Source organism: Arachis stenosperma, chromosome 4, assembly GCF_014773155.1.
Source record: "Arachis stenosperma cultivar V10309 chromosome 4, arast.V10309.gnm1.PFL2, whole genome shotgun sequence".
Taxonomy (NCBI): domain Eukaryota; kingdom Viridiplantae; phylum Streptophyta; class Magnoliopsida; order Fabales; family Fabaceae; genus Arachis; species Arachis stenosperma.
In genome coordinates, this window is record NC_080380.1 from 1,202,955 (window position 1) to 1,227,273 (window position 24,319).

General features: G+C 34.1%; 3 protein-coding genes across 5 annotated transcripts; all 3 read left to right on the plus strand.

The window, feature by feature from the left end:
- Positions 1-949: 949 nt before the first annotated feature.
- LOC130976305 (uncharacterized) lies at positions 950-9,697 on the plus strand. 3 transcript variants are annotated; one of them, XM_057901134.1, is made up of 10 exons: positions 950-1,406; positions 1,494-1,620; positions 2,472-2,613; positions 2,704-2,982; positions 3,065-3,212; positions 3,907-4,827; positions 4,941-4,996; positions 5,078-5,179; positions 5,279-5,352; positions 8,783-9,288. In XM_057901134.1, the coding sequence occupies exons 2-10, from the start codon at positions 1,565-1,567 to the stop codon at positions 8,916-8,918; spliced, it is 1,914 nt and encodes a 637-aa protein (XP_057757117.1). In that variant the 5' UTR covers positions 950-1,406; positions 1,494-1,564; the 3' UTR covers positions 8,919-9,288. The 3 variants fall into 3 exon arrangements, with proteins under 3 accessions (XP_057757117.1, XP_057757115.1, XP_057757116.1); XM_057901133.1 differs by adding an exon at positions 9,296-9,697 and having other exon boundaries at positions 955-1,406; positions 4,941-5,179; positions 8,783-8,891; XM_057901132.1 differs by having other exon boundaries at positions 954-1,406; positions 4,941-5,179.
- A 1,049-nt stretch (positions 9,698-10,746) lies between these two features.
- Positions 10,747-12,405, plus strand: LOC130973896 (clathrin coat assembly protein AP180). The gene has a single exon (XM_057898583.1). It carries the CDS (start codon positions 10,747-10,749, stop codon positions 12,403-12,405), a length of 1,659 nt encoding a protein of 552 aa, XP_057754566.1.
- Positions 12,406-13,742: 1,337 nt separating this feature from the next.
- Positions 13,743-19,488, plus strand: LOC130977112 (uncharacterized). Its single transcript, XM_057902127.1, has 5 exons — positions 13,743-14,045; positions 14,995-16,161; positions 16,456-16,605; positions 16,854-17,039; positions 19,151-19,488. Exons 2-5 carry the CDS (start codon positions 15,064-15,066, stop codon positions 19,229-19,231), a joined length of 1,515 nt encoding a protein of 504 aa, XP_057758110.1. The 5' UTR covers positions 13,743-14,045; positions 14,995-15,063; the 3' UTR covers positions 19,232-19,488.
- The last annotated feature ends 4,831 nt before the right edge of the window (positions 19,489-24,319 follow it).

The window sequence follows — 24,319 nt, forward strand, 5'->3', positions numbered from 1 at the left end:
ACAATGCTAAAGGAAAAGAAGAAGAGAGAGGATGAAAAGGAAATAATATAATAATGATGATAACAATGATAATGAATATGAAACTTTTTTACGAGGAAGGAGACAATAATTTCTTAAATTTTTTTAATATAAATTATATATAAATTTTAGTTTAATTCTCTTAAAATTTTTATTTTTATTTTATTTTATTATAAAATTAATTTTTTATTTTTCTCTAATGTTTTTATCTAGTTTTGTCTTTGATAATGAAAAAAAAGAAGATAATAAAAAAGAAGAGCTTATGAAAAAAAATATGTAAATTTTAATTTAATCAAATTTGGTTAAGAAAAAAATTTGATTATTTAGTATTTTTGTTTAATTTTTGTTATTTTGTTTAGATTTTAATGTAATTAAGACATATTATATTTATAATATCTTCAATTAGTTTTCGTAATAAAGTTTTACGATTTAAGATTTAATTTTAAGAATATTTTTTGCTATCATTAGAATGATGATTAATGTTGTTACAAAAATTATGTTTTGACTTTTGACATTTTTAAAAAAAATAAGAGATCAAAATGGCAATTAAAAATTTGTAAAAAAAAATATAAATAAATAATAAAAATATTAAATAATATAAATAATAGATATATCAAATATTTATTTTATTAAATATAAAAATAATTATTTTAATATTAAAATTTAAATAAATAATTTAAAAATATAATATATTTTTATTTAATTGATAATTATTCATATAATCGTATTATCATTGGTAAACACGGGTGAATTGAATTTCTTATCATCACAAAGTGAAAAATATTAACGATTAAATTAAATACATTCTGACATGCGATAATAAATTCTATAATCCTGTGCAAGTTGCCCGGGTCCTCACCTAATAAATAAATAGATAAAAACAAGAAAACAAAACAACGAACGTGATCTACACCAGTTTAAATGCTCTCTCTCTCTCTCTCTCTCTCTCTCTCTCTCTCTCTCTTGTTATTGTTCTTCCTTCCATCCCTCGCTCCCTCTTCCCTCTCCTCTTCCTTCTCAGTCTCTCTCTTTCTGAATCGAATTGAAATTTGTCATCACCGTCAATAGAATCTCGCTGACACTCGTTGAAACCGCTCTTCTAGATCTATTTCAGTCCCCGCATTTATGCCAACCCTTTAAATTCCTCTCTCTCTCTCTCTCTCTCTCTCTCTTATATCCTTTTTCTTTTCTCTTTCTCTGTTTTTAATTTAATTTCCCTCAATTGTCTTATTCTCTTCTTGGTTATGAAGTTACTCGCTCTTTGCTTCATCGCACTCCTTTCTCTGCTCGAATTCTTCCATCGTTCTCCACTTACATGGAATGCCCGTTCGTCTGGTCCTCTTCCTCACGCACCTGTTTCTGGTGCTGAATTGTGTTCAATGCATGCGGTGAATTCTTCTTCTCATCTTAATTTTAATTTAATAATATTATTATTTTTATTATAATTATCATTATTCGAATTTGAATTGAAGCAGGTGCTAGTTGCTAATTTGGTGAAGATTGCAGCTATAAGAAAGGTTTAGAGGGAGGACTTGTTTTCTTCTTCATGGGGAATGGTGATGATGGACGCTGCATTTTCCCCCTCACCAGTTTGCAAATTGGGTATTTTTTTTAAATATATATTTTTAATTCTTGTGTTATGTGGTAAAACAATGAAATATCCAAGGAATACCATTATCCCTTATCGTTATTAGTGACTACTCTCAATTTCGATTCTCAACCATCACATTTGGAATGCATTTGATATTTTTTTTTTCTTTTTTTTTTTTCGGTGTTGGGAAAGGTTTGTTCTATGTTGGAATTTTCACATGGGAATGGAAGCTGCTGGGAAACTTTTGGTGGATTCACTTGTTTTTTATTTTTTCTTCTCAATATTTGTCTTTGTAGGAGAGGTTGAATTTCGTTTTAAGTACCACGTAAATTGAATACTTATATGTCTGAAAGGAAAAAAAAAATTAAGTGTATGAAGAATTACAATGTTGGATTTATAGGTCCCTACTCCCTAAATGGACAAGTTTAATTCCTCCATCTCATTCCGTGGACTGATGAGTTCCGATTCTGGGACTTACTTGCTTTATAGTTTGGGTTCAATATTGCTGTTTCATAGCCAATCTCTGTTGAAAATTGTAAGCATACCTTTGACCTTATCCACTATAGACAATAAGCTGAAAGTTATGAAATGAAAGACATAACTAGCAAGTTGGAAATTGTGTTGGAGCTTTCTAGTGTCCAAATATGGTGCGGGGGTGTCCTTCATCATGTTAGGCTTTGCTTAGTTTTGTGTTTTAACTGCTTGCTGATTGACATATTGCTTGCCGCATTTATCAAATTCTGTTAATGATTTAGGACATTAAATTTTCTAAATCTACATTGACAGGGCCTGATTGTGCTATGTTGGTATGATTTGGTATTTGTTGTACTTATCTAATGAATATTTGTGATGTATTTTGCAGAGACTTGCAATCTTATTTTGCAGATCTTAGTATTTTCCTTGCCAATGAAAGTAAAAAAATGTATATTTTGGTGGACAACAGACCATGGTTGAGTGACCTTGGTTTACGGGGTGCGCACATTTGGCAATTGATGGTTACCAAGGTTGTTAAGGACACCATTGGTCGTTGAAATAATTTGTTCTAATTAACTCTCTTGGTTGTTAAATTTTATATCATTTTTATTGATTTGCAGTCAAGGTTATCTCCTTTTGCATACACCAAAGCCCGAAGAGGGAGAAAGGAAGAAAAGGATGTTTATTCACAATCAAGCACAAGTAATTCAAAGAAATTTACGAGATGTTTCTCATTCGTTGAAGCAGTGATGACAAGGAAGAAAGCTTTACTACCTGTGAAAAACCTAAGGGAGACTCTGCAATTTAGCAGTGAACTGCAAAGGACTTTGTATGGTTTTATTATATTTGAAGTTGAATGGGAAAGTGTTCGTGGTATCAACTACCTTAATGAACTTCAGGTACCACATCTGTTCGCCACACTGTCTTTACTTTCTTCATTCACAATTTACCTTTATTTGTTATCTTTTATTTGATCTGCAGACTGATACATCACTGGCTATAGAAGCAAAACGCATGAAAAGATGGGAATTTGACAGTATAGCTCAAGCTCGAAGCTGTATGACTACTTGGTTCTCGGGAACACTACCTGAACTTCTGCTTTTGAAAATACACCTGGATTCTGCCTCAGGTAGTAACAAGAATTCTTATCTTTACTTTAGGCTTTGTTTGTGTAGAGTGAAATAGAGGAGAGGGAAGAGAAATTTTAAATTTTATTGTGTAATTTACAAAGAAAATTTTCTAATTTCTCTTCCCTCCCCTCTATTTCCCTCCTACTTTACTCCACACAAACAAAGCCTTAGTGTGAGTGTGCACAACATAAGAAAATTGAGAAGCCTTGATACGTATCGTTGCATTTTAATTTCATGCAAGAGCAGAAACAAGGATATGCATGGGGAGATATGCCCCTATGTCCCTGCTACCTCTATCTGTACCTCTCTCTCTCTCTCTCTCTCTCTCTCTCTCTCTCTAACATTAAGTTTGGGTTTCATAGGATTGTTTGGACTGTGCCATGTTTGGAGTGCACTTTTTTTGGCTGGGGGTGGGTTCAAATGGTGGAAATTTTTTGTCACCATTTATCCTGTGTCCTATAGTCATAGTGGGAGTCCCATGGACTAGCCCTTGAACTTTCAGATTGTCCCCCTTTTTTTATTCCTTTTAAACTGATGCATTTTGTGCCTCAAATTTTGAGGCTATATATTGATTGTAGAATTTGCTGAATCTTGTTACACGATGACAACTACTAGCTGCATGATTTGTGTAGTTTCTGGAGCAATGTTAATTTTTCAATGATCGTTTTCCCCTCTTATCTGTAATTTCAACAGGGGAGATATTTTACGATGCAAGTGAAGATTTTTCTGGGACAATATCTATTGATGATGATGAGAACATCTGCAACGATGGTTTGTTAACTGTTGAGGATGGTTGGGACACCACTATTGGATTATATTCTGATGATGCTGTAGAAACACCAGGCATGCTACTCACACCTCCTTCTTCTGGACCCAATAAGCGAAGAAAACTAGTGAATTCCCGTTGTGTTTCTGGTTATAACTCGGTGAATTTTTCCCGGAGCTCAAGCTTTGATGCTGTTGAGACTATTGAAACCACGCAGTATAGTGATGTTCTACTATTATTTAGGTTTAATGATCATGACCTTCCATTTAAATTAAGGGAAGTTATAATATCTGACCTGCGATTGCTTACTTTGCTAGAGGCAGGCCTTCCATCTTGGGTCATCTTCCTTCAGTCTTACCCAGTAATATGCAATCTTTATCGTCCATGGATGTGCCCACTTGCCAGACTTTTATATGTTTTAATCTCATTAGTAACTGTTCTCATTGGATTCTATGATTTATACAAAAATGTTCCTGTTCTGAAGGCAACTGCTGCTCGTATATGTGGACCTCTTTTTGATTGGGTTGAAAGTTGGGAAATGGTTTCAAGGGTCAGATATTTAGGGACAATGCTGTTTCTACATAACTTGCAGAAGGCTACTAGGTGGTTTCTTGCCTTTACACATACCACAAGATCCTTTTTTTCTGTTCTTGTTCAACCTCTTGCAGAGGCCCTATTCGAGATATTTGGATTTCTTCTCCCAAGTTTGAAGTTGTTGTTTGAATTAGTAGAAAGCATATTTTCTGTCCTGTGGCTTGGAATTGGGACTTTTTACACTCTAGTGGGAGATATACTGGAGCTATTCTTTGTACCAATATGGCTTCTGGTTACTTTTATTTGGAGAATTGGTAGGTCATCATGTGTATTGGAATTCTGGTACTCTGTTATTTCTTAAACTTATTCTTTTCAACATAAATTGTCATCTGATATATTTTGGGTGTTCATCTCTAATTTACTGCAGGAACATGTGTCATATATCCTGTATTTTTTATTCTCTGGGAAATACTGTATGCACCTGTACGTCTGGTCCTTGCAATATCAAGTGTGCTGACTTTTGTATGTACGTGCATTTTTGATGTACTTGGGGATGCATGGCAGATTATTAGTAGCATTCTTGAGTTAGCATCATCTTCGGAGGCAACTGTTACCACCTATGAGGTTTCCATTTGGCGCTCTCTTTGGAATGACCTTTTTTCCCAGGTTTGAATATGGCACTCCAATAAGTTATGCATTTCTTTTCCCTCTTCTCTTTCTAGAAAGTTATCCTGATCTGTAGATTTTTGTTCTTTTCCTTTTCAGATTTTCCGTGCTCTCAAGAGTATTCTGTATGGATTTGTTGCTTTTTTCACAGCCTGCAACAGGCATCGACTAAGGCATGTGTCTATTTCATTTTTTACATTGAAAGAGAATGCATTCAATGTAGTGATAAATTTTCATATAATTTTTGTTGCATGGCGTTTGACTTTATTCATTATAGCTTCTTTTCCTTTTTGCATTATTTATTCAGTAATATGAATATTTGTGATCGAAGGGGATTTAATCCTTCAGTTTTGTCTATTCCTTTTATAGAGTATTACCCTTTCTTTAATTTCTCTGATTGCTACTTTTAGTGTAGATGTCATATCTTCTTTGAGAAGTTGTGGCATTTTTTGTTTGATTTGAATGAGTGAAGCCCGTCGTGTCATCCATGTAGCCGACCTCACCTAATGGGATAAGGTTCTATTGTTGTTGTAGCATGAGGGAAGCCGTGGGGCTTCTCTTGTTGCTTTATACTCATGAGGTTGCTTGTTCAATACTCTATGGATTTCATCTATCTAAGGCTTTGGTTTTTGCGGAGGGAGAAGAAGTTAAGAAACTGAAAAGTGCATAGAAAGGGCAAACTATATATAGAAATTTATTTATTTGGAATAAGAAATAAATTGATAGTTATTGGAACAAGTTTCGTGTAGTTTAGTAAAAGAGATAAAATCAGATGATAGTTTTGTTGAAATATGATGAGAGATATTAATGTTAGTTAGTGGTTAGTAGTTTAGGTAGTGCATTGATGGAGAGTAGTTGAGTAGGTGCTCATGTTAGTCTTCTCTCATGTATCAATACAATCAAGATGCAATCTACACACATCACATACGAGTAATATATTCTTTCTCTGATTTACGCTATTGTATTTATAGAAAATCATTATTTTAACAAGTTCTTTTCCTTTCATAAATAGAGTGAAGTAATAACCCCATAGCTTCGGGGATAAGGAATCCATGATGCAATAGCGCATCACAATGTTTCATATGAACCATGTTTGTAGTCATTCCATTTTTCCTTGGTCTCCTTCTGCTCCTACTATTAGATTTCCTTAAATCTAATTTATTCTTCTTACATGGGCTTCTACAGGTCTTCTTTCTATAAGACCAAATAGCACCTAAGATAATTAAGGAACTTAATTTAGTTGCAATGTGCAATGTGCAATTTAGAACACACTTTATTGCATGTCGTTTGAGCATATAAAGGTGGTTTCTTCAGCACAACCAGTGATTTGGGATAAGATTATGCATTGATTTCTATTTTCTGCAAAGCAAATGGTCCTTTTAACTAACTTGCCTTAACAAATTTGTTGAGAGACGGGGGCAAAGGGAGATCAAGAAAAGTTATAGAACAAATGATTAGGAATGACCTATATTTGAATGCCAGTGTCTACAACATGGGTTCTTGTATAGGCAATGGTTCTTTGAAGCATATAGCTAATATCTTCAAGTGGGAAAAGAACATTTTTTTTTTCTTGGTTGGCTATCAACTTGTCAACAACCGTGTCTCGTCATAAATTGGGCCATCTAGGTAAAGATTTCCATTACCAAGAAAGTTAGGGTAGCACCTGTTTTGGAAATGATGGAAGAACCTTCCCTTAGATGGCTTGATCATGTGATGAAATGAACTGTAGAAGCCCTAATAAGAAGAATAGATCTAATAGTATAAGAATATGGTACCAGTAAGAAGTATAAAGGAACAGAGTAGTCTAGAGAGAATTACTGAAACAGGGAGATATAGAGTGATATCATTGTGCATCACCCTATTTCCCAAAATAGTATTATTTATGAAAGAAGTTAAGTAACATGGCAGTATTTCGAGAGGTTGCCACTCTCTTAAGGACTGGTTTAGTCCCAAAGACCAGAATGAGCTTCTCTAATTCTCATTCTTCACCTTATTCTCCTTTAACAGCAATATATTTTTCACATACCACTACTCTGCTAGCTTGGCAGAGTTAGTTACTAGACCTTTCTCAAAATACCCTTACACTTTCTATTTTCTCCCCGAAACCATAACATGGATACCTAATACAGAGGACTTGAAATGACCGAGAAAAACTGAATATGTGAGAATAGAAACTTCCTTAGTGTTATTGATAGTAGCGCGTGCACACAGAGTTGAAATGACAGAAAAAATGAATATGTGAGAATAGAAAGTTCCTTAGTGTTATTGATAGTAGCGTGCGCACGCGCGCACACACACACGAAACAAAGTGACTACAGTAAAAAAAATTCAATGAATGAGAGTGATAATTTCCTATAAAAGCTTAGTTTCTATACAGTTAGTTATTATATATGCCTAGTTTCCTGTCGTCAATATCTCTTTTCAAAAAGAGGATTGAATAAAGTTTAGAGGTTGAGGGCAACCAAGGTAATTAATAAAGAAATGATTAAGAACTAGATTTAAATGGCTTATGATAGGACGCATTAATGTGGTTTGATCTCTATAGTAGATCTCACTAGTGGAAAAATGCTTTTATTGTTGTTGTATTTGTATCAAATGGAAGCTGAGCATAAAATAATTTGTTCAAGGGCACTTCCACGCTAACTAAGAACCCTGAATAAAGATCAATAGACAAATAGGAGCAGAAAAACATAAGGATAGATGAGGAATTTATCTGTGGTAACCACAGCATGCAATACATCTGAATAAGCAGCACATCATTGCACACGATCTTTCAGTGCAACTTGATACGTGGATTGTGTATAGATCCACCATAAATAAATTGTACTTATTAGGGGAAGCAAGGATAATATCTTGCCCTCTTAGTGTGAAAGGCTTTGATACTATGCCAGTGATCAATTATGCTAGAAGTTTGGTGAGAAACGTTATTTTATCTTGCCATTCCATTATTAGCCATTGAACTTCCAAATCAGTGTTGAATCTCTCTCCAATCCCTTCATCAAACTTCCAAACGAGGGTGTGCATAAACATATCCATCCCATTCCACACTTTTCTCTTTCATTCCATTATTAGCCATATCTCTCCATTCACTTTTATACTCACAATTGTAGCCTAAGAAATGTGGATATGTGAAATTGTCTCGCTTTCTGCAAGTTGTAGACATCAAATGGCAGAACTGGAAATTCCTATGGCTTTTTCTTCCTCTTAGATCAATTTTCTCTAAATCTATAGGCCATAGAGTATGGTTGGCTTTCAAGAGTTGGGATCACTGAAGTTGAAGAACATGGTTGTTCTATACAATCTGAGCAGTGGAATTCCAGGTTGTTGCATGGTTTCCATGTTTTTCTTAAGCATTTTTGATAGTATGCTAGAGTTTATATGTGCATTTCTTTTGGTCAAGTGGATTGAAATTTACTTTTCTTTTTCCCCTCGGGGATGACACCATGTGGTTTGGATCGTAAATTGTGTGAGTAGATGTTGGTTTGGCAGTGATACTAGCGTTCTTCAAAATCACACTTATTACTGTGACATGTCAATTCTTACTGTCCACCCATCAGGCAAATATTAGATGTGCTAACCTTAATTTGGTATAAATGCATGCAGCATCTACAATCATCTACAGGAGTTTATCAAAAGATTATACCGGGGATGCCAAAGATCACAGCAATCTGATTTGAGAGGCAGTAGTACAAATTCAATGACACTTCTATTTGTGAGATCTCTCAAATTCAAATTTTGATATCTGCTCATTATGCCATTCTTCTGAACTTTTTTTCCACATTATTCCAAGTTGTTGAGCTTTAAGGTACTGAAAAAATGGAGAAAAAGCTTGATAGTTAACTCCGTGACTTTAAGTTGGATTATTTACAGTTGCATAGAATAAATCAATAAGATGTTGCATCTTGGTAAATGAGTTCAACTCAAGTTTGTTGCCTCTTATTTACTTGCGTTACTTTATTCAAAGAAATTAAAGTAACTTCTTTATTTTACCTTCCAAAAATACATGGATAGCATTGTTTGGTTTTGGTACTTCCATGTTGTGTTGATGTGGGATTTAGTTATCAAGTTCATGGTACTTCTTTATCTTTAAGCTTATTTATTGAATTCAACTTTCAGGAAGAAGAAAAGAAGTTGGTTTGAGTAGATAACGCCTTTTTCAAAGACTACTATAAATTGCAAAACAAGTTTCATACATTCCTCACATATCGACCTCCAGTACTGGAACACCAGAATGCCGCATTCTGTATCATTGCATTTTCAGTGAACTTGCCACGAGTATAGGAATTTAGATATTCTTTTTGTTTGTAACAAATTTTGTTATCACCTTTTCTCCTTTTGATCCGTATTTCTTTTTGTAACACTATGTTCAGGTATATAGTATGTATATATGTGTATAGAAATCTTGTAAATTGAGTTGAAATCCGTAATTTCGGTATTTGTAAATTCACTAATTCAGAGATGAATATTATTTTATTATTTTGTCAATAATAGTTCGAGAAATATTAGGGAGTTAAATACTTTTAGTGGAAAAAAATGAATTTAGTTAGTTCAAGTGTAAAGAAAAAAATATTGGTTATCTAAGAGTGTGTTTGATTTGTGTTATTATTTTTTGTTTTTATTTTCAGTATTTTTTGTTTTTAGACTTGTGAAGTAAAAAGAAAAAATAGTGGGTAAAAAGAGAAATAGAATTTTATTACTTTTAATGGTTTTTTTTTTCATAAAATTTTAAAAATAAAAACAGAAAATGAAAATGCAAATTAGATGCACTTGTATAACTTTTTTTTTTCAAAAAAGTTGTGTGTAACAGTGTAGCATATAGTTCAAAATTTGACATCTTTTTATATGTTGGTGGAGAATGACCCATTCAATTATGTGCACTTCATTTTTTTATGGGATTTCATTAAGAAACTAAGATATTTTATTCACAAAAGAATCTATTAAAATAAAAATTGAGTAGTTTGATCATTCAAACTCTTTAAGCGTCAAGATTTTAGATGTTTAATTACTGTTCATGTCATGTAGCGTTTATGAGATTAATTAATATTAGTATATTATGTGCAAAGTTGTTCAAATGACCAACTGGCCATAACTTCTAATCTATAACCCTATTATATCTCCTACCTAGAACTTTTTAGAGACAAAGATGAAGACGAATAAGTATTATTAAAACGCGCATGTGTACTCGCTGCTGTAATGAAAGTTATTTTTGTTGAGTTTGGACCTGTTTAGTTGGACTTGGATTACAAAAATACTTGGATGTTAGTTGGGTTGTTATGAAATATAATTAATGTCTACACAAAAGAATAGACAAATGGAAGACAATAAGGTAACAAATCTAATCCATAATAACCAACTACATTACTAACTAGAAAGCATAGATTATTAGTCAACACAAAGAACGATACTTTTGCTTTGTCCTAGTTTTGTTTCCATTCTTTACTCACCACCATCAAAATTCATTCACTAAAAGTAGAATCCAAAAGAACATCCACACTCTTCCTTCTTCCTCAACTTTGAATTGAGTTTTTTTTTTCCTTTTTCGACACAAGAATTCGAATTGGTTCAGCATGCCAAGCAAGCTAAGGAAGGCCATTGGAGCAGTGAAAGACCAAACTAGCATTAGCCTAGCAAAGGTAACCAATGCAGCGAATCTAGAAGTGATGATTCTTAAGGCCACAACCCATGATAAAAATCAAATAGAAGAGCGTTACATCAATGAAATTGTGCAAATAGTCTCATCCAACAAACTCTATGCAGCCGCATGCGCCCAAGCAATATCCAAACGAATTGGGAAGACACGCAATTGGGTTGTTGCCCTCAAATCTCTTATGATTGTGCTTAGAATCTTCCAAGATGGTGATGTCTATTTTCCAAAGGAAATATTCCATGCAATGAAACAAGGTGCAAGGATTCTCAACCTTTCTAATTTTAGGGATGACTCCGGTTCTAGTCCTTGGGATTACACTGCATTTGTAAGAACATTTGCTCTCTACCTCGACGAGCGCTTGTATTGCTTCCTAACCGGAAAGCTTCAGAGGAGATTCGCGTATCATCATGATAAGAACCACATAAAGAATGATAATATGAAAGATATGAAACCCAGCATTGTTTTGGATAGAGTTGTAAACTGGCAAAAGTTGTTGGACAGAGCCATTGGTACTAGGCCTACCGGTTCGGCTAGGGGAAACCGTGTGGTTCAAGTTTCGCTTTACGCCGTCATGCAGGAAAGTTTTGATCTTTATAGAGATATAAGTGATGGGATTGGTGTAGTTTTGGATAGCTTTTTCCATTTGCCATATGCAAATGCAGCATGTGTGGCTGCTTACAAGGCTTGTGACAAATCATGCAAGCAATTTGAAGAGTTATCTGCTTTTTATAGTTTCTGTAAGGGCATTGGGATTGGGAGATCCTATGAGTACCCAACTGTGCAGAAAGTTTCTAGAGTGCTTATGGAGACATTGCAGGAGTTCCTTAAAGACCAAGCTTCGTTTTCGACGAATGATGGATCCAAACACAATAGGAATCTTCTTCATGCAGGGTCAAGTTCATCACAGGATGAGAAAGACACTTGCTCTAATAATGATGGGTCAGAGGATGAGAAACAATCACAAGAAGTTGTTGTTGATGATGAATCCAAGGAGGGTTGGGAGTTGGTATTGGCAGAGTCAACAATTGCACCTGAAAAAGCATCACCTAAATTGGCAAATGATTTTAACTCATTTGTCAATTTTTTGGACCAACCTTTGGTACCTCCAATCCAATATAATCCATTTCTTGATCCTCCTATCCAACAAAGTCATGATGATTTTCAAGGTTCTAATTCCATGACAAATTTGGATGTACTTTTTGGTGTGATAAATACAAATGAGAAATCAGAGGCAACCTTTGATGCTCAACATCAAGATTTTCAAAATAGAAATTCCAGTGAAACAATTATTGCACCAACATTCAATGTATTAAGTTTTCAATCTACTCTGAATATGGTTCCTGTGGAATTTGAAGCACAGAGTATTCATAATTCAGTTGTGGCACCAACTTTTAGAGCAACAAATAGTAATGAGGAAACATCGGTAACACCAAATGAAGATGATCCTTTTGAGACATGGTCCACCACAAACAATTTGGTAAAAACATCTGAATTGTCAAATCAAGAGCAAACTTTGTTTCAACAGCAACAACTATGGTTGGAGCATCAAAGCAGAATTATGGCAAAGTATATGACATAGAGGTTTCAAAATACTAAAAAAAAAAAAAAAAGAATTGCAATTTTGCAGAACTTTTTTATTTTATTTTAGCACTTGGATTCATTTTATCTCATGTTTTTTTTCTTTACTTTTCTAAATAATGGTCTCTCCTTTTACTGGTTATTCATTAAGATGTAATTTGTCCATTTCTTAGTTTCGCCAATTGTGTTTTGCTAGTTGAATATTTCCATCATAGACTATAAATAACTTTGTCAAGAATAGAAAGAAGTATTTTAGTCATGCATCTTCAAATGGTTTATATTTTAGATATAAGAAAATAGTAAAATATGCTTTTTGTTCCTAAAGTCTATCATTTTTTTCAAAGAATACTCTTAATATCTATTTTGATTTAATTTTATATTTAACGTTTTCGATTTATTCAATTTTGTTTCTAAGTTAAATTTTTTGTTGTTGAAAATGGTCAGTAAGTTGAATTTGTTGATGAGTCAGGCTTGCTCTTCCAATTGGTGTTCTCTACAAAAATGTTTCTCTTAGGCTGTAGTATGGCTTTATTGCTATACCATCACCATTGTTGGTCTTGTACATTTTTCTTTCAATTAATTTAATATTTAACTTTAGAATTTTATTAGGTAGACAACGATTTTTATGAACAATATGAATAATAAACTATAAAATTGATTTAAGAAAATAAAAACACACTTAATAAATTGAATATCCAATATATCTATTGTTTATATAGTTTAATATTTTCATTGTCTACCTATACTTTTTTTTAATCATTTTATAATTTTATTTAATTATGACCGATATAAATTAATAACTCACTCGTTGAACTAGTAATTTAATGACCCCGTCGTATCGATTTGATCTTGAAAACTATGAATTCAAGTTATTTTTTTATTTGTTCCAAAACAAAGAAAAATAATTCTAAATAATTCTAATTCGCTCACTTTTTTGTTTTTGATATTGAAACAATAATAGTGTTTTTTTGAAATGTGGATTGTTAGGGTGTTATTCTCAAATGTGGATCCGTTTAATTAGATAAGTAGAAATCGGACTATCTGATTTGTTTGAAATATAGAAATCAAACCGTCCGATTTGTATAAGTACAGAAATTGGACCATTCGATTTGTGAGAGGTACTCAAATCGGACCATCCGATTAGTGTTAAAAAAAAATAAAAAAAATTGAAGTACAGAAATCGGACTATCCAATTTATATATCCCAAATTTTTTTAATTTTTTAAACATAAATCGAATGATCCAATTTATATATTTCACACCATTTTAAAAAACACAAAAAATTACCGCATTATAGCATATCACTCCTACCACTTTCGTATCTAAATTTTTTAGCAGGTTTCCAAACAAGCTCTTTCTCATTCACAGCGCCTCCATTCTCGATTCTCCATTTTCATCGCTCATCACTCATCACTTTTCTCTTCTTCCGCGCACTCAAATCTCACGCAATGTCCACCATTCACAACACCTCAAGCTCCTGCTCCGCCGTCCGCGATTAACTGCGCCTGGAGCTCCGCCGTTAACGATTCAGTCGTCTCTCCGTCTCGAGCATCGCCGCCTTCGTCTGCACAGCGTCGCGGCAGACTAGCCGTGTCCGGGTTCTGTGGTTTTGCCGTCCTCTTCTCCAGCCGTCCCCTTCGTGGTACCATTTTCTGCTTCTATATCCTTTGTTTTTTCTTCTTGTCCCTGTAAGCTCTGAATAGTTCTTCACTGTTGAAATTTGTTCCTTGAGGCAGTTATTAATGTATATTTTTTTGCCCCCTGTTTAATTTAATTTCAGTGTCTTTAGAAGTTAAAAGAAGAAAATTTTGAAAGGTCAACAATGTTATGAATGAATGACTATGTTATGTTTTAATTGAGACTATGCTATGTTGTATATCATTGGATTTATGATTTTATTGAGGCTTTTTACGTTAGATTTATGTTTTCATTGAGGCTTATGTTATTGGTGATGGATGGAATTGTTATATATGCTGGATTGTTCATGGGATTGTATAAATTTATGTTTTCCTTCATGAGGTGCAGTATTGGAAGATTGGAACACTTTGTTTGCATGTGCTTATAAATTTATGTTTTCAATCTAATGGTTCTTACTTAAACATATTCAGTAGCATTATATTATATATGGTGAATTCTAGTATGACTATACTATGGTGGCTATGGTGACTATGCAAGTGTTGTTAATATTAAAGTCACATTTTTTTATATTTTGGTAACTTTTTTTTAGGTAACACTTTCTTAAAAATGTTGTTTAACAATAAAAAAGCGTTATTTTAATTTTAGCCACACTTTTTAAAACACTATAGTCATGTTAGTCACCATAATATAGTCCTACTAGAATGACCCATTATATATTACATCTTACATTTCTCTGCTGCGTTGTGATGTAGTTACTGCTATGTGGCTGTGCTTGTTGTTTGTTTTTCTCTTTCGTCTCTTTTTCTTTCGTTTTATTTTCAGACACCAAAAAAATATATTACATATTACATATTCAGATTGATTTAGTTTCCCATACTTAAAAGTCACACTCATTTTATTTTTTTTTTTTATTAATGGGATCACCATAATAATAGGATTTTTTATTGTTTCAGGTATTTCATGTTGTCTGTCTGAACCTCTTTGTGTATTGTCCCAAGAAAGGATTTTGTATCAAATTGCCAATGAGAGGAATCATTGGAGTAAGGCTCCAAACCCCCACCATCTCTAATGCCACTAGGAACACTCTAGCACATTTTTCCAGCTCTTCTGGTTTTGGTGGTGGCAGCGGCAGTGGTAGTGGTCGAGGTCGTGGAGGCTCTGGTTTGGGAGGACCATTTGGATTCAATGAGAGAGCTCCAGGAAAGCCCAATTTTGGTGATCCTAAATCTGAAGAACCAGAGTTGCCTTCTCCCCCATCTTCGGTTTCTGGTCGCGGACACGGTCATGGTAGGCCAGCCCCTCCGTCAGGCATGCCTTCTTTCTCGTCATTCATGTCGTCCATAAAACAGTCATCTGCTGGTCGCGGTCGTGGTGGTCCGTTACCATCCCATATCCAACAAGATTCCCAGAAGCAGCCTGATTCTGAGCCAAAGAAACCCGTTTTCTTCAAAAGAGAGGAAGATGATGATTATGTTGGTGTTGAAGCTGGTGCTGGTGCGTCTTCAGATGTTTTGCCACCAAAAACACCAATTTTTAGCAGTGGTGATGGTGAGAGTGATCAGAAGAACCTTCCTGGAGGCATAGTAGGTGTGTTGTCTGGCAGTGGACGTGGGAAGCCCAAGCAGCAGCCTGATCAAAGGACTCAAGTTTCCCAAGAGAATAGGCATATCCGTGCTCAACGAGCTCCAGGCACTGGTGGTGGTGGTGTTGGTGATCATCGTGCTCCTGCTGATGCTGCACCATCTGATTCTGTGCCTAAGAGACAGCCAATGCAAAGTGTTGACGATGCAGTGAATGTTGCACGGAGGATTCTGTCGCAACGGGACAATGATGTTGCTGGAAGAGGAAGAGGTGGCTTTGGTCGAGGCAGGGGTGGAGGTCGGGGGAGAGGAGGATTTAGAGGGAGGGACTTGGAGGAAAGGGGTGATGGGGATAAGGATGAAGAGGATTACGCCTCAGGGCTATTTCATGGAGATGATGCAGACGGCGAGAGGTTTGCCAAGCGGGTTGGGCCTGACATCATGAATCAATTGACTGCAGGTTTTGAGGAGATGGCTAATAGTGTTTTCCCCTCACCATTGGAGGATGAGTATTTGGAAGCATTTGACACCAATTGTGCTGTAAGTGGTTAGCCGCCGCTGTCATTCTGAATTTGTTGAGAAATGATCAAAAGTAGTTCAATGAACCAAGGTGAAACTTTCCAGCTTAGCTGGATTTATTGGAAGGGCATAAAGAAGTGGATTAAGTTAATTGAATTGTTATTAGGAAACTTGTTGGCCTTGATTCATCTATCTCAGAAGAAATTAAGAACAATGGCTTTCTTAGAGAAAAATTTTAATCTAACCCTCTGTTCCATGTTTAATCTTCATAGTACAGTATTTGACTGTTCCCTGTTGTTTTATTTTTTATGGCAGATTGAATTTGAGCCAGAATATTTGATGGGTGAGTTTGATCAGAACCCAGATATTGATGAGAAAGAACCTATTCCACTTCGGGATGCACTCGAGAAGATGAAACCCTTCTTGATGGCATATGAAGGGATTCAAAATCAAGAGGAGTGGGAGGTATGCTGTATTAGTAATCTTATCTATGATTGAGGGCAACTAGAAATTACGTAACGTGCCAAAGTTTTGAGTTTTGACAATTAGTTTGGTTTCCAAATTTCCAATAACTCACTTTTTTCCCCCTTGATTAACACGTACATTTAGATAACTGCTGTATTACTTCTTTTCCTTTGAAGTAATTGTCTGCTTTATGTTTCTGTATTTATTCACACTTGTTTTTTGCTTCTCTGACATTTATATCCTACTAGGAAATAATGGAAGAGACAATGGCGAGAGTTCCTTTGCTGAAAAAGATCGTCGATCACTACAGTGGACCAGATAGGGTAACTGCAAAGAAGCAAAATGAAGAATTAGAAAGAGTTGCTAGCACTCTTCCTAAAAGTGCACCATCTTCGGTGAAGCAATTTACTAACCGTGCTGTCATCTCTCTACAGGTTTGGAAACTAACTACTGGATGGCAAGTTTGGTTTTAGGCATTGAACCATAGATCCTATTATGAGTTTGTCTCTTATGTTGGTAGTCTCATAATAAGTTCCTATTATGGAATTCATCATAAGTATTTATAAAGAAAGTAATTAGCAAATAATAATAAATGGTTCTAATTGTAGATTTGCAGTACAACCAAAAACATTCTATTAGCTACAAATATAGTAGAAAAGCAATTCGATAGTATATCTTATCCAAAGTTGAAACTATGCAGTAGTCGAATCATTTCTCAGCATTTTTGTAGTGTACTGCAGAATGGTTCAAACAATGAGGGTTTTTTTTGTGTCACAATTTGAATACTTCTAAGTCTTAAAGTATGAAATATCGCCATAGAGATGGTATACATGGTTGATATACAGAGACCAAAATACCGTACTTTTCTGAAATGTAAAGTGGGAAAAAAACAAGCCTTATCCCAATAAGTGGGGTTGGCAGCATGAATTAAATGACGTCATTGTGTCATGTCATTTGCCTGAAGTAAGTCTATTTGTATTTAGATCTCTCTCAACCATCTCATTTAGAGCCATTTTAGGTCATTTCTTAACCCTTAACCACTGATGTTTTTCTTATCTGATATAACCTCCTGTCCCGATACTTTACTGGTCGTATCCCAACATGTTAAAACCACATAATATGTGATTAAATCATCTTTTCAACAATAGGCGTCACACCAACTTTCTCTCTCATGCCCTCAGACCAATAAAGACTCCCAAAAGATCTCTTTCTTGCTTTGTAACCTCCTTAGTCGGCTTATACTTTTTCCCTATTTTCGTATTCTGTCATAAAGAACAATTGTTGAAATATTTCCTTTTACATTCATCTTCTCTTGCATACTTCTGTCCAACCACCATGATTCTTTATATCTTGTTCCAGTACCTCATTTCTCTGAAGGTTTCTTTTGCTACTTTTCTAATCACTTCAGCATGTTTGCCATCTCATCCTAACTTCCTTTTTCTTCTACCTGTTTCTAGAAATCTCTTTATTTCTCACCTTTCATTAGCCACCACCTAATCATTGGGTTCCTTTATTGATGACTTCATGTCACGTTTTGCTGGAGTTGAAGAGCATAGTATTTTTTTTTTTTTTAATACGGTAGGGTTATTGTGATTCTTCTTACTAGCATTTTCAACCACATTGACAAAAAAAATTATTATTTTGCAGTTAGTCCGAGAAAAAATCGACTTGCCCACTTTATATGTCCGAAAATGTTTGTCTCGTTTCTTAAACTAGGTGTTTGTTATAGGAAACGCGAAGGTTGAAAAAAAATCCTAAAATTATTTTGCCCTTTGTGTCGATTATCTCAAAACCATTTACCTTGTGGATCCCTTCATATCTGCACTCATCGTTCCCCCACATGTCGATTTAAGTCTCCCAAGGAAATATTGTGTACTAATGGTATGTTTTGAATTAGACCTTCTAGATCTTCCAAAAACTTTGCCTGTGTTGTTTTTCCAATCTGCCTTGTGATACATGTGCACTAATCACATAAAAGGCCTCCCCATTAATCATTATTTTAATTGTGATGATTTGATCACCCATCCGTTTAACCTTTATCACATCATTCTTCCAATACTTATCAACAGTAATACCTATTCCATTTCTATTCTTCACAAATTTATAGCATGTTGCTTTTGGGCAACAACCAAACCTTAGCACAATTCCGTGTTTGATCTCTGTCATTGAGTTTCAACAAAGTTTTATGTGACCTCCTCTTTTATGTGGCCTTGGAACCTACTATGTAAGATATTTACATAGGCCAGAGTTCTTATTAATTGAAAAAAGGACAAGGAATAGAAGTTTTCCTTGGACTTTGAATGATATGTTAATGTTAATCCATACATGATTTTGCATGCTTTTGAATTATATATGCGCAGTATGTATATGACGTATGTCTTTGTTAATGTATAATAGTACAAGACTGCAAATCATATGTATGCCTGTGGTGGGGAAATTACATAAATGATGCACCACCATATATAGCATGCTTGATTCTTTTGCTTTCTATGTAGCATGTTTATGTTATTTATGTTAATGTTTGGATTGGAATATGATGATGCAGAGCAATCCAGGCTGGGGGTTCGACAAGAAATGCCATTTCATGGATAAACTAGTTTGGGAGGTTTCTCAACATTACAAATGATGAGGTTTAATATGCTCTTTTCAATTTTAAACCTTTTACATGATAGATTTCAACTTTTGAGGTGTACAATGCTATGCGGATTAATCAACTTTTGCCTTAATTGTCGTTAGTTCATAAGATCTCTCAACACTTGAAAGGAATGGAGAATATTAGACAACTTTGGCCTTGTTTCATTTTAGTTCTTTCTTTTCTTTTAAATTACTGTTACAACTATTGTAATAATAATTCGAAAGATATTTATTATTTATTTTGTAGCATGGTTGCGTGATGTTATTAGACGGATATTATATAATTTTTAATTTGTTTTAGACTATTAGATTAATATTGAATTTCTAGTATTGTGGTCAGTAGCTCATGCGTCATATAATTCTTAGTTTGGATAATGGATAAACTACTATGTAAGAGTTCAATGTAATTTGATACAAATTGATCTAGTTTCCAAATAGGCTGTATTAGTTCAATGTATTTAGATATAAAAGAAATTATAGTGAGCTATTTGTCCATCAGAAGTTAGAGGAAGTTTCGTCAACTCTATGGATACATATGGTGGTATAAAAGGATTTTTTTGTTTTCATTTATTTTCAATATATGAAAGAGTGAATACCCCATTCGGCCTCTGACAAACATCTAATTCGGCTCCTGATTTTTTTTGGGACTGATTAGTCTCTGTGCAAAAAAAAAATATTGACTTTTTTTGGTACAAGAGTTAATCAGTCTCATAAAAGTAAATGTCAGGGGTTGAGTTTGATTTTTTTTTTAAGGACTTCATTGTCTTTTGAGGTAATTGTCAGGGTCATTTAGAATTTTTTTTCCTATATTTAAATATATTTTTGAAGTTTGAACGTTTATACTCTGTATTTAACTTTAGTTCTTTCTGTTTATAAAAAATAAAAAAGGTGTGTTTTACGAATACCTGTTAATAATAATGGATATCAACTTGTCAAGGGAAGGTTTTTTGGATTTACATAGTTAGAAATGCTAATCTCTTCTTAATCTTTGTTTTTATTAGGCATAAAAAAAATCCTTAGATATGATGTGTAAGGTTTAGTCATTGATTTAAAAGTGTTTCTAACCATGCGCCGTTTATGACATTTTATAACATTGTATGAATGTAAAATAACAATCGTCTAGCCGGTATAATTCGGTATATATGATGAATCTTGATAGAATCTATTCCCACTAAAAGCATATGATTTAAAATAGGGTTTTAAATCAAGGGCGCTGTTAGAATTTCTAGTGCTCTATTAGGTTGAGTTTGTTTATAGACATGAGATGGAAGATGTATATGTTTGACATATGAGACGAGAATAGAGATATTGTGTTTAGAGATACTGAATTAATATATTTGTATCTATTCGGAAAAAAAGGATAGAGATCAAAGTAGAGAAAATTGAGATTTTATGTGAAATCGAAAAATAAATTAAGTACGTAAAATCTTAACAAGATTTAAATCGTAAAATTGACTAACTCATTTAAAATCGTAATATCGAAAAATTTTAAGAGTTAAATCGAGATTCTAACTATTATGATAGAGATACTAACAAGATACAACTTTATTTTTCATTATTTTTATTAATTTTTTATAATTATATTTTTTATTATGGTATTTTTCTTTCTGATTTTTTAAATAAAAATAATGAGAATAAATTAAATTTTTATAATGTGTTCTAATTTACTATCAAACAAAATATAAAACTATTAATTTTTGTGTCTCTGTATTTTTTTATATCTTAATCTTAATATCTTGTTTTGTCCTGTTTTTATAACTAAACATAGTCTTAGAGTTTCTAATGCTCTGACTAGGGCTACTAAATTTCGAACTTTTTTTCAATACTTACTGTTATCAATGATTTTTCTTTAGCCTCTCTTGGTCTTAACTTAGTGGCACCATGGAGACAGGGTAGGGAAATCTCATCAGCATATTTTGGAGGATGAGAAGGAGGATGAAGGGTTGTTCGTAGAAGGAGGATATTTTTAAGAGGATGGATGCTTATTCTAAAGAGTCTTATTGGAAGGTTGTTTGCCGAAAAAAAAACAAAAAAATCCTTCTCATTTGGCACCTTAGACAACGCAGTACAGGTTATTTGGGGGAGACATGCTAATTTTAATGTTGTTAAAAAAAAGTTTTATTTTGGTTCTTAAAATTAAAATCGTTCTTAATCTTTTTTTTTTAATTCAAAATGGTCTTCAATGTTGTATTTTGAATTAAAATTGTTTTTTTTTTTATTTTTCAGACAAAAATATCTTTTGTTTTGTTCTAATTCCAATCTTATCATTTACCACCAATGGACAAAAATAATGAATTTTAGGACAAAAATAATCAGCACAAAAAAATAAAGTTCAGTACACAAAATATAAATTCCAACACAAACAATAAACATTTCAACTTTATTGCTATCAGGGGCGGAGCCAGGTGGTAGAAAAGGGGCGGTGTCCTCCTAATTTTAATTTTTTATATGTAAATTATATGTAAATTTCAGTTTAACTTTTCTTTAAAATTTTATTTTAGTCTTAGTTTATTGTATAAATATTTTTGACCCCCCTCTAATATTTTATCTAAAATTTTAGTCTTAGTCTATTGTATAAATATTTTTGGTCCCCTCTAATATTTTATCTAGCTCCACCCTGATTGTTATATCATTATTATTTCATTTACATTCTTGATAAGTAATTTTTCGAGAAAAAAATATGAAGCGTGATAAAGTAGAGAAGAATCAAATAACTTGAATCAGTGATGAGCATCTTATTACACAAGAGAAACAGGAAAAGAAAATAGTAATAGTAACCATGCTAAGTAATTGCATGCATATATACTTGTTAGTGGTAGTTTTTTTATGCTCGTTAAGTTTTGAATTTTGACAGTAATAAAATGAGGTAAAATCGAATTCATTACCTTGAATAATTATCATTCATCAGTTTTTTTTCCTTAAGTTTTGTTGGAATTTTTGTGCTCTGATTTGAGAAGTTTTTTATTGTGAATAATTATGGATTTTGGAAGATTTTTAAATTTGATGATGAAACAATTTTAGAATGAGAGTAGAAGAAAGTGTGCTCTTTTGAGTTATGTAAGACGTGTGCACACGCTATATTTTGAAAATGCTCTTAATTATAGTTGTGCCAATTTATTTTTGAAAGATAAGGAGACTCGAATACGTAACCTCTAAATAAGTATGAAGAGATTATGCCATTTGAGTTATATTTGTGCTAGGGGTGTGCATGGCCTAGCCCGGCCTGAAGACTCGGTTCGGCCCCGAACACTTTAGGGGCTATTTTGGTGTGATTTCATCGGGTTTAGGGATGAATAAGGGTCTTAAAAATAGACCTGGTTATTATTTCGGGTTGAGTCCAGGCCATAACTCGGGTCACCTGAACTCGACTCGGTGGTCCGATCATTATACACAATTAATATTTTATGTTATTAGTGATGGATGATGGCTATTTTGATGTGAAATTTAAGTATTGTAAACCTTAATATTTTGTGTTATTAGTTATTATAAGATTATAAGTTAATATTTTATGTTTAAAATACATAAAATTTTATACTAATGTATAATATTGTGTTATTTGTATTAATTTAAATATTTGGTATTATTAAACAATATTAGTATTGATTATGTTTATGCTTTAATTTTAGAAAAGAGTTGGTTCTTGTTATATTTTTCTAAATAAGTTTTATCATGTCAAATAATGGTTGGAGTCTTGAAAATTTATATATTTTCACATGCTAGCTTATAATAAGATATCAAGGTAATGTAATGTTAACGGCCCAATTTTTACCTGATATAATCGTGACCCAAAAATATATAAATTTCATCACGTCATTCAGATATAAATGCACACCCTAACTTGTGCAACTTGATTGAGGTTGGTTGTAAAAAAAACATGTACATATAGTGTAGTATCATTTATTTATTTAATCTGAGTTGAATCCCATTTTGGCCCCTGAAATTTTCGAGGGGCCTAAATTTGGACCCCAAAATTTATAGTTACCCAATTAAAACCCTCAAATATTGAATCGTGACTCACGTTTGCCCTTATCGATAGTTCTGTTAACGGAACGCTGATGTGGCACGTTAAGTCGCCAGCGTGTGTATCCATGTGTCATACAGCTTGCCAGGGTGGATTCTTGATGAGTGAATGATGTGGCTAAGTTTGAATCAACTCAATTTAACCCCTCCATAGATGATAAAACCCTAATTTGCAGCCCTCCTTTCCGAATACGGTGAAGACTGTGCTGGAGAAATGATGAGTTCTCAGGAACCCATGAGAACGTGATTGTGTAGAACTCACTGCAGCTTGGCTTCCTGACATCCCCATCCCCATCCCCAACCTTCCCCTTTTCCTTCCCCTTCCCCATCCCTATCCCCATCCCCATCCCCATCCCCATCCCCTTCTCATTCTCCTTCTCCTTCCCCTTCATCTTCTAATTAAACGGGTCATGCAACTAGCTTCATTCTAAAGCATCCAACTCGTTTATCTTAGACCGAAAAATTCTTTCAAAATTTTTTACTATCAACGACCACCACTGCAAACAAAAAAGAAATGGCAAATTTAATAACAAAATCCCTGAAATCAATAAAATCCCGAACACTACTCTTTTCACTCTCATCATCGCTCTCACACTGTCCGCTGCTCAACCTCCGTCGCGCAGCACCAACAATCACCCGCCTCTGACTCTTCCTCCTCTTCCGTCTTCACCTTCTCATCTAGCAACGACAACAACAACAGCCAAAATATATATGTGAAAGGAAAAGGAAAATGTTGGGGAAAGCAGAAGGGAAGGGAAAGGGGGAGGAAAAGGGGAAGGTTGAAAAAGTAGAAGAGGAAGGAAAGGAGAAGGAGTTGGGGATGGGGAAGGGGAAGGGAAAGGGGTTGGGGATGGGGATGGGGAAGGGGAAAGGGAAAGTTAGGGATATGGATGTGAATGGAAGAGATTGAGAATTGGGGGAGGGGGTGGTTCTACGCTAAGGAAAAGGAGAAGGGGTTGGGGATGGGAAGGTGAAGGGGAAGGGAAAGGGGACGAGGATGGGGATGGGGAAGGAGGACTGCAAATTAGGATTTTATCATCTATGGAGGGGTTAAATTGAG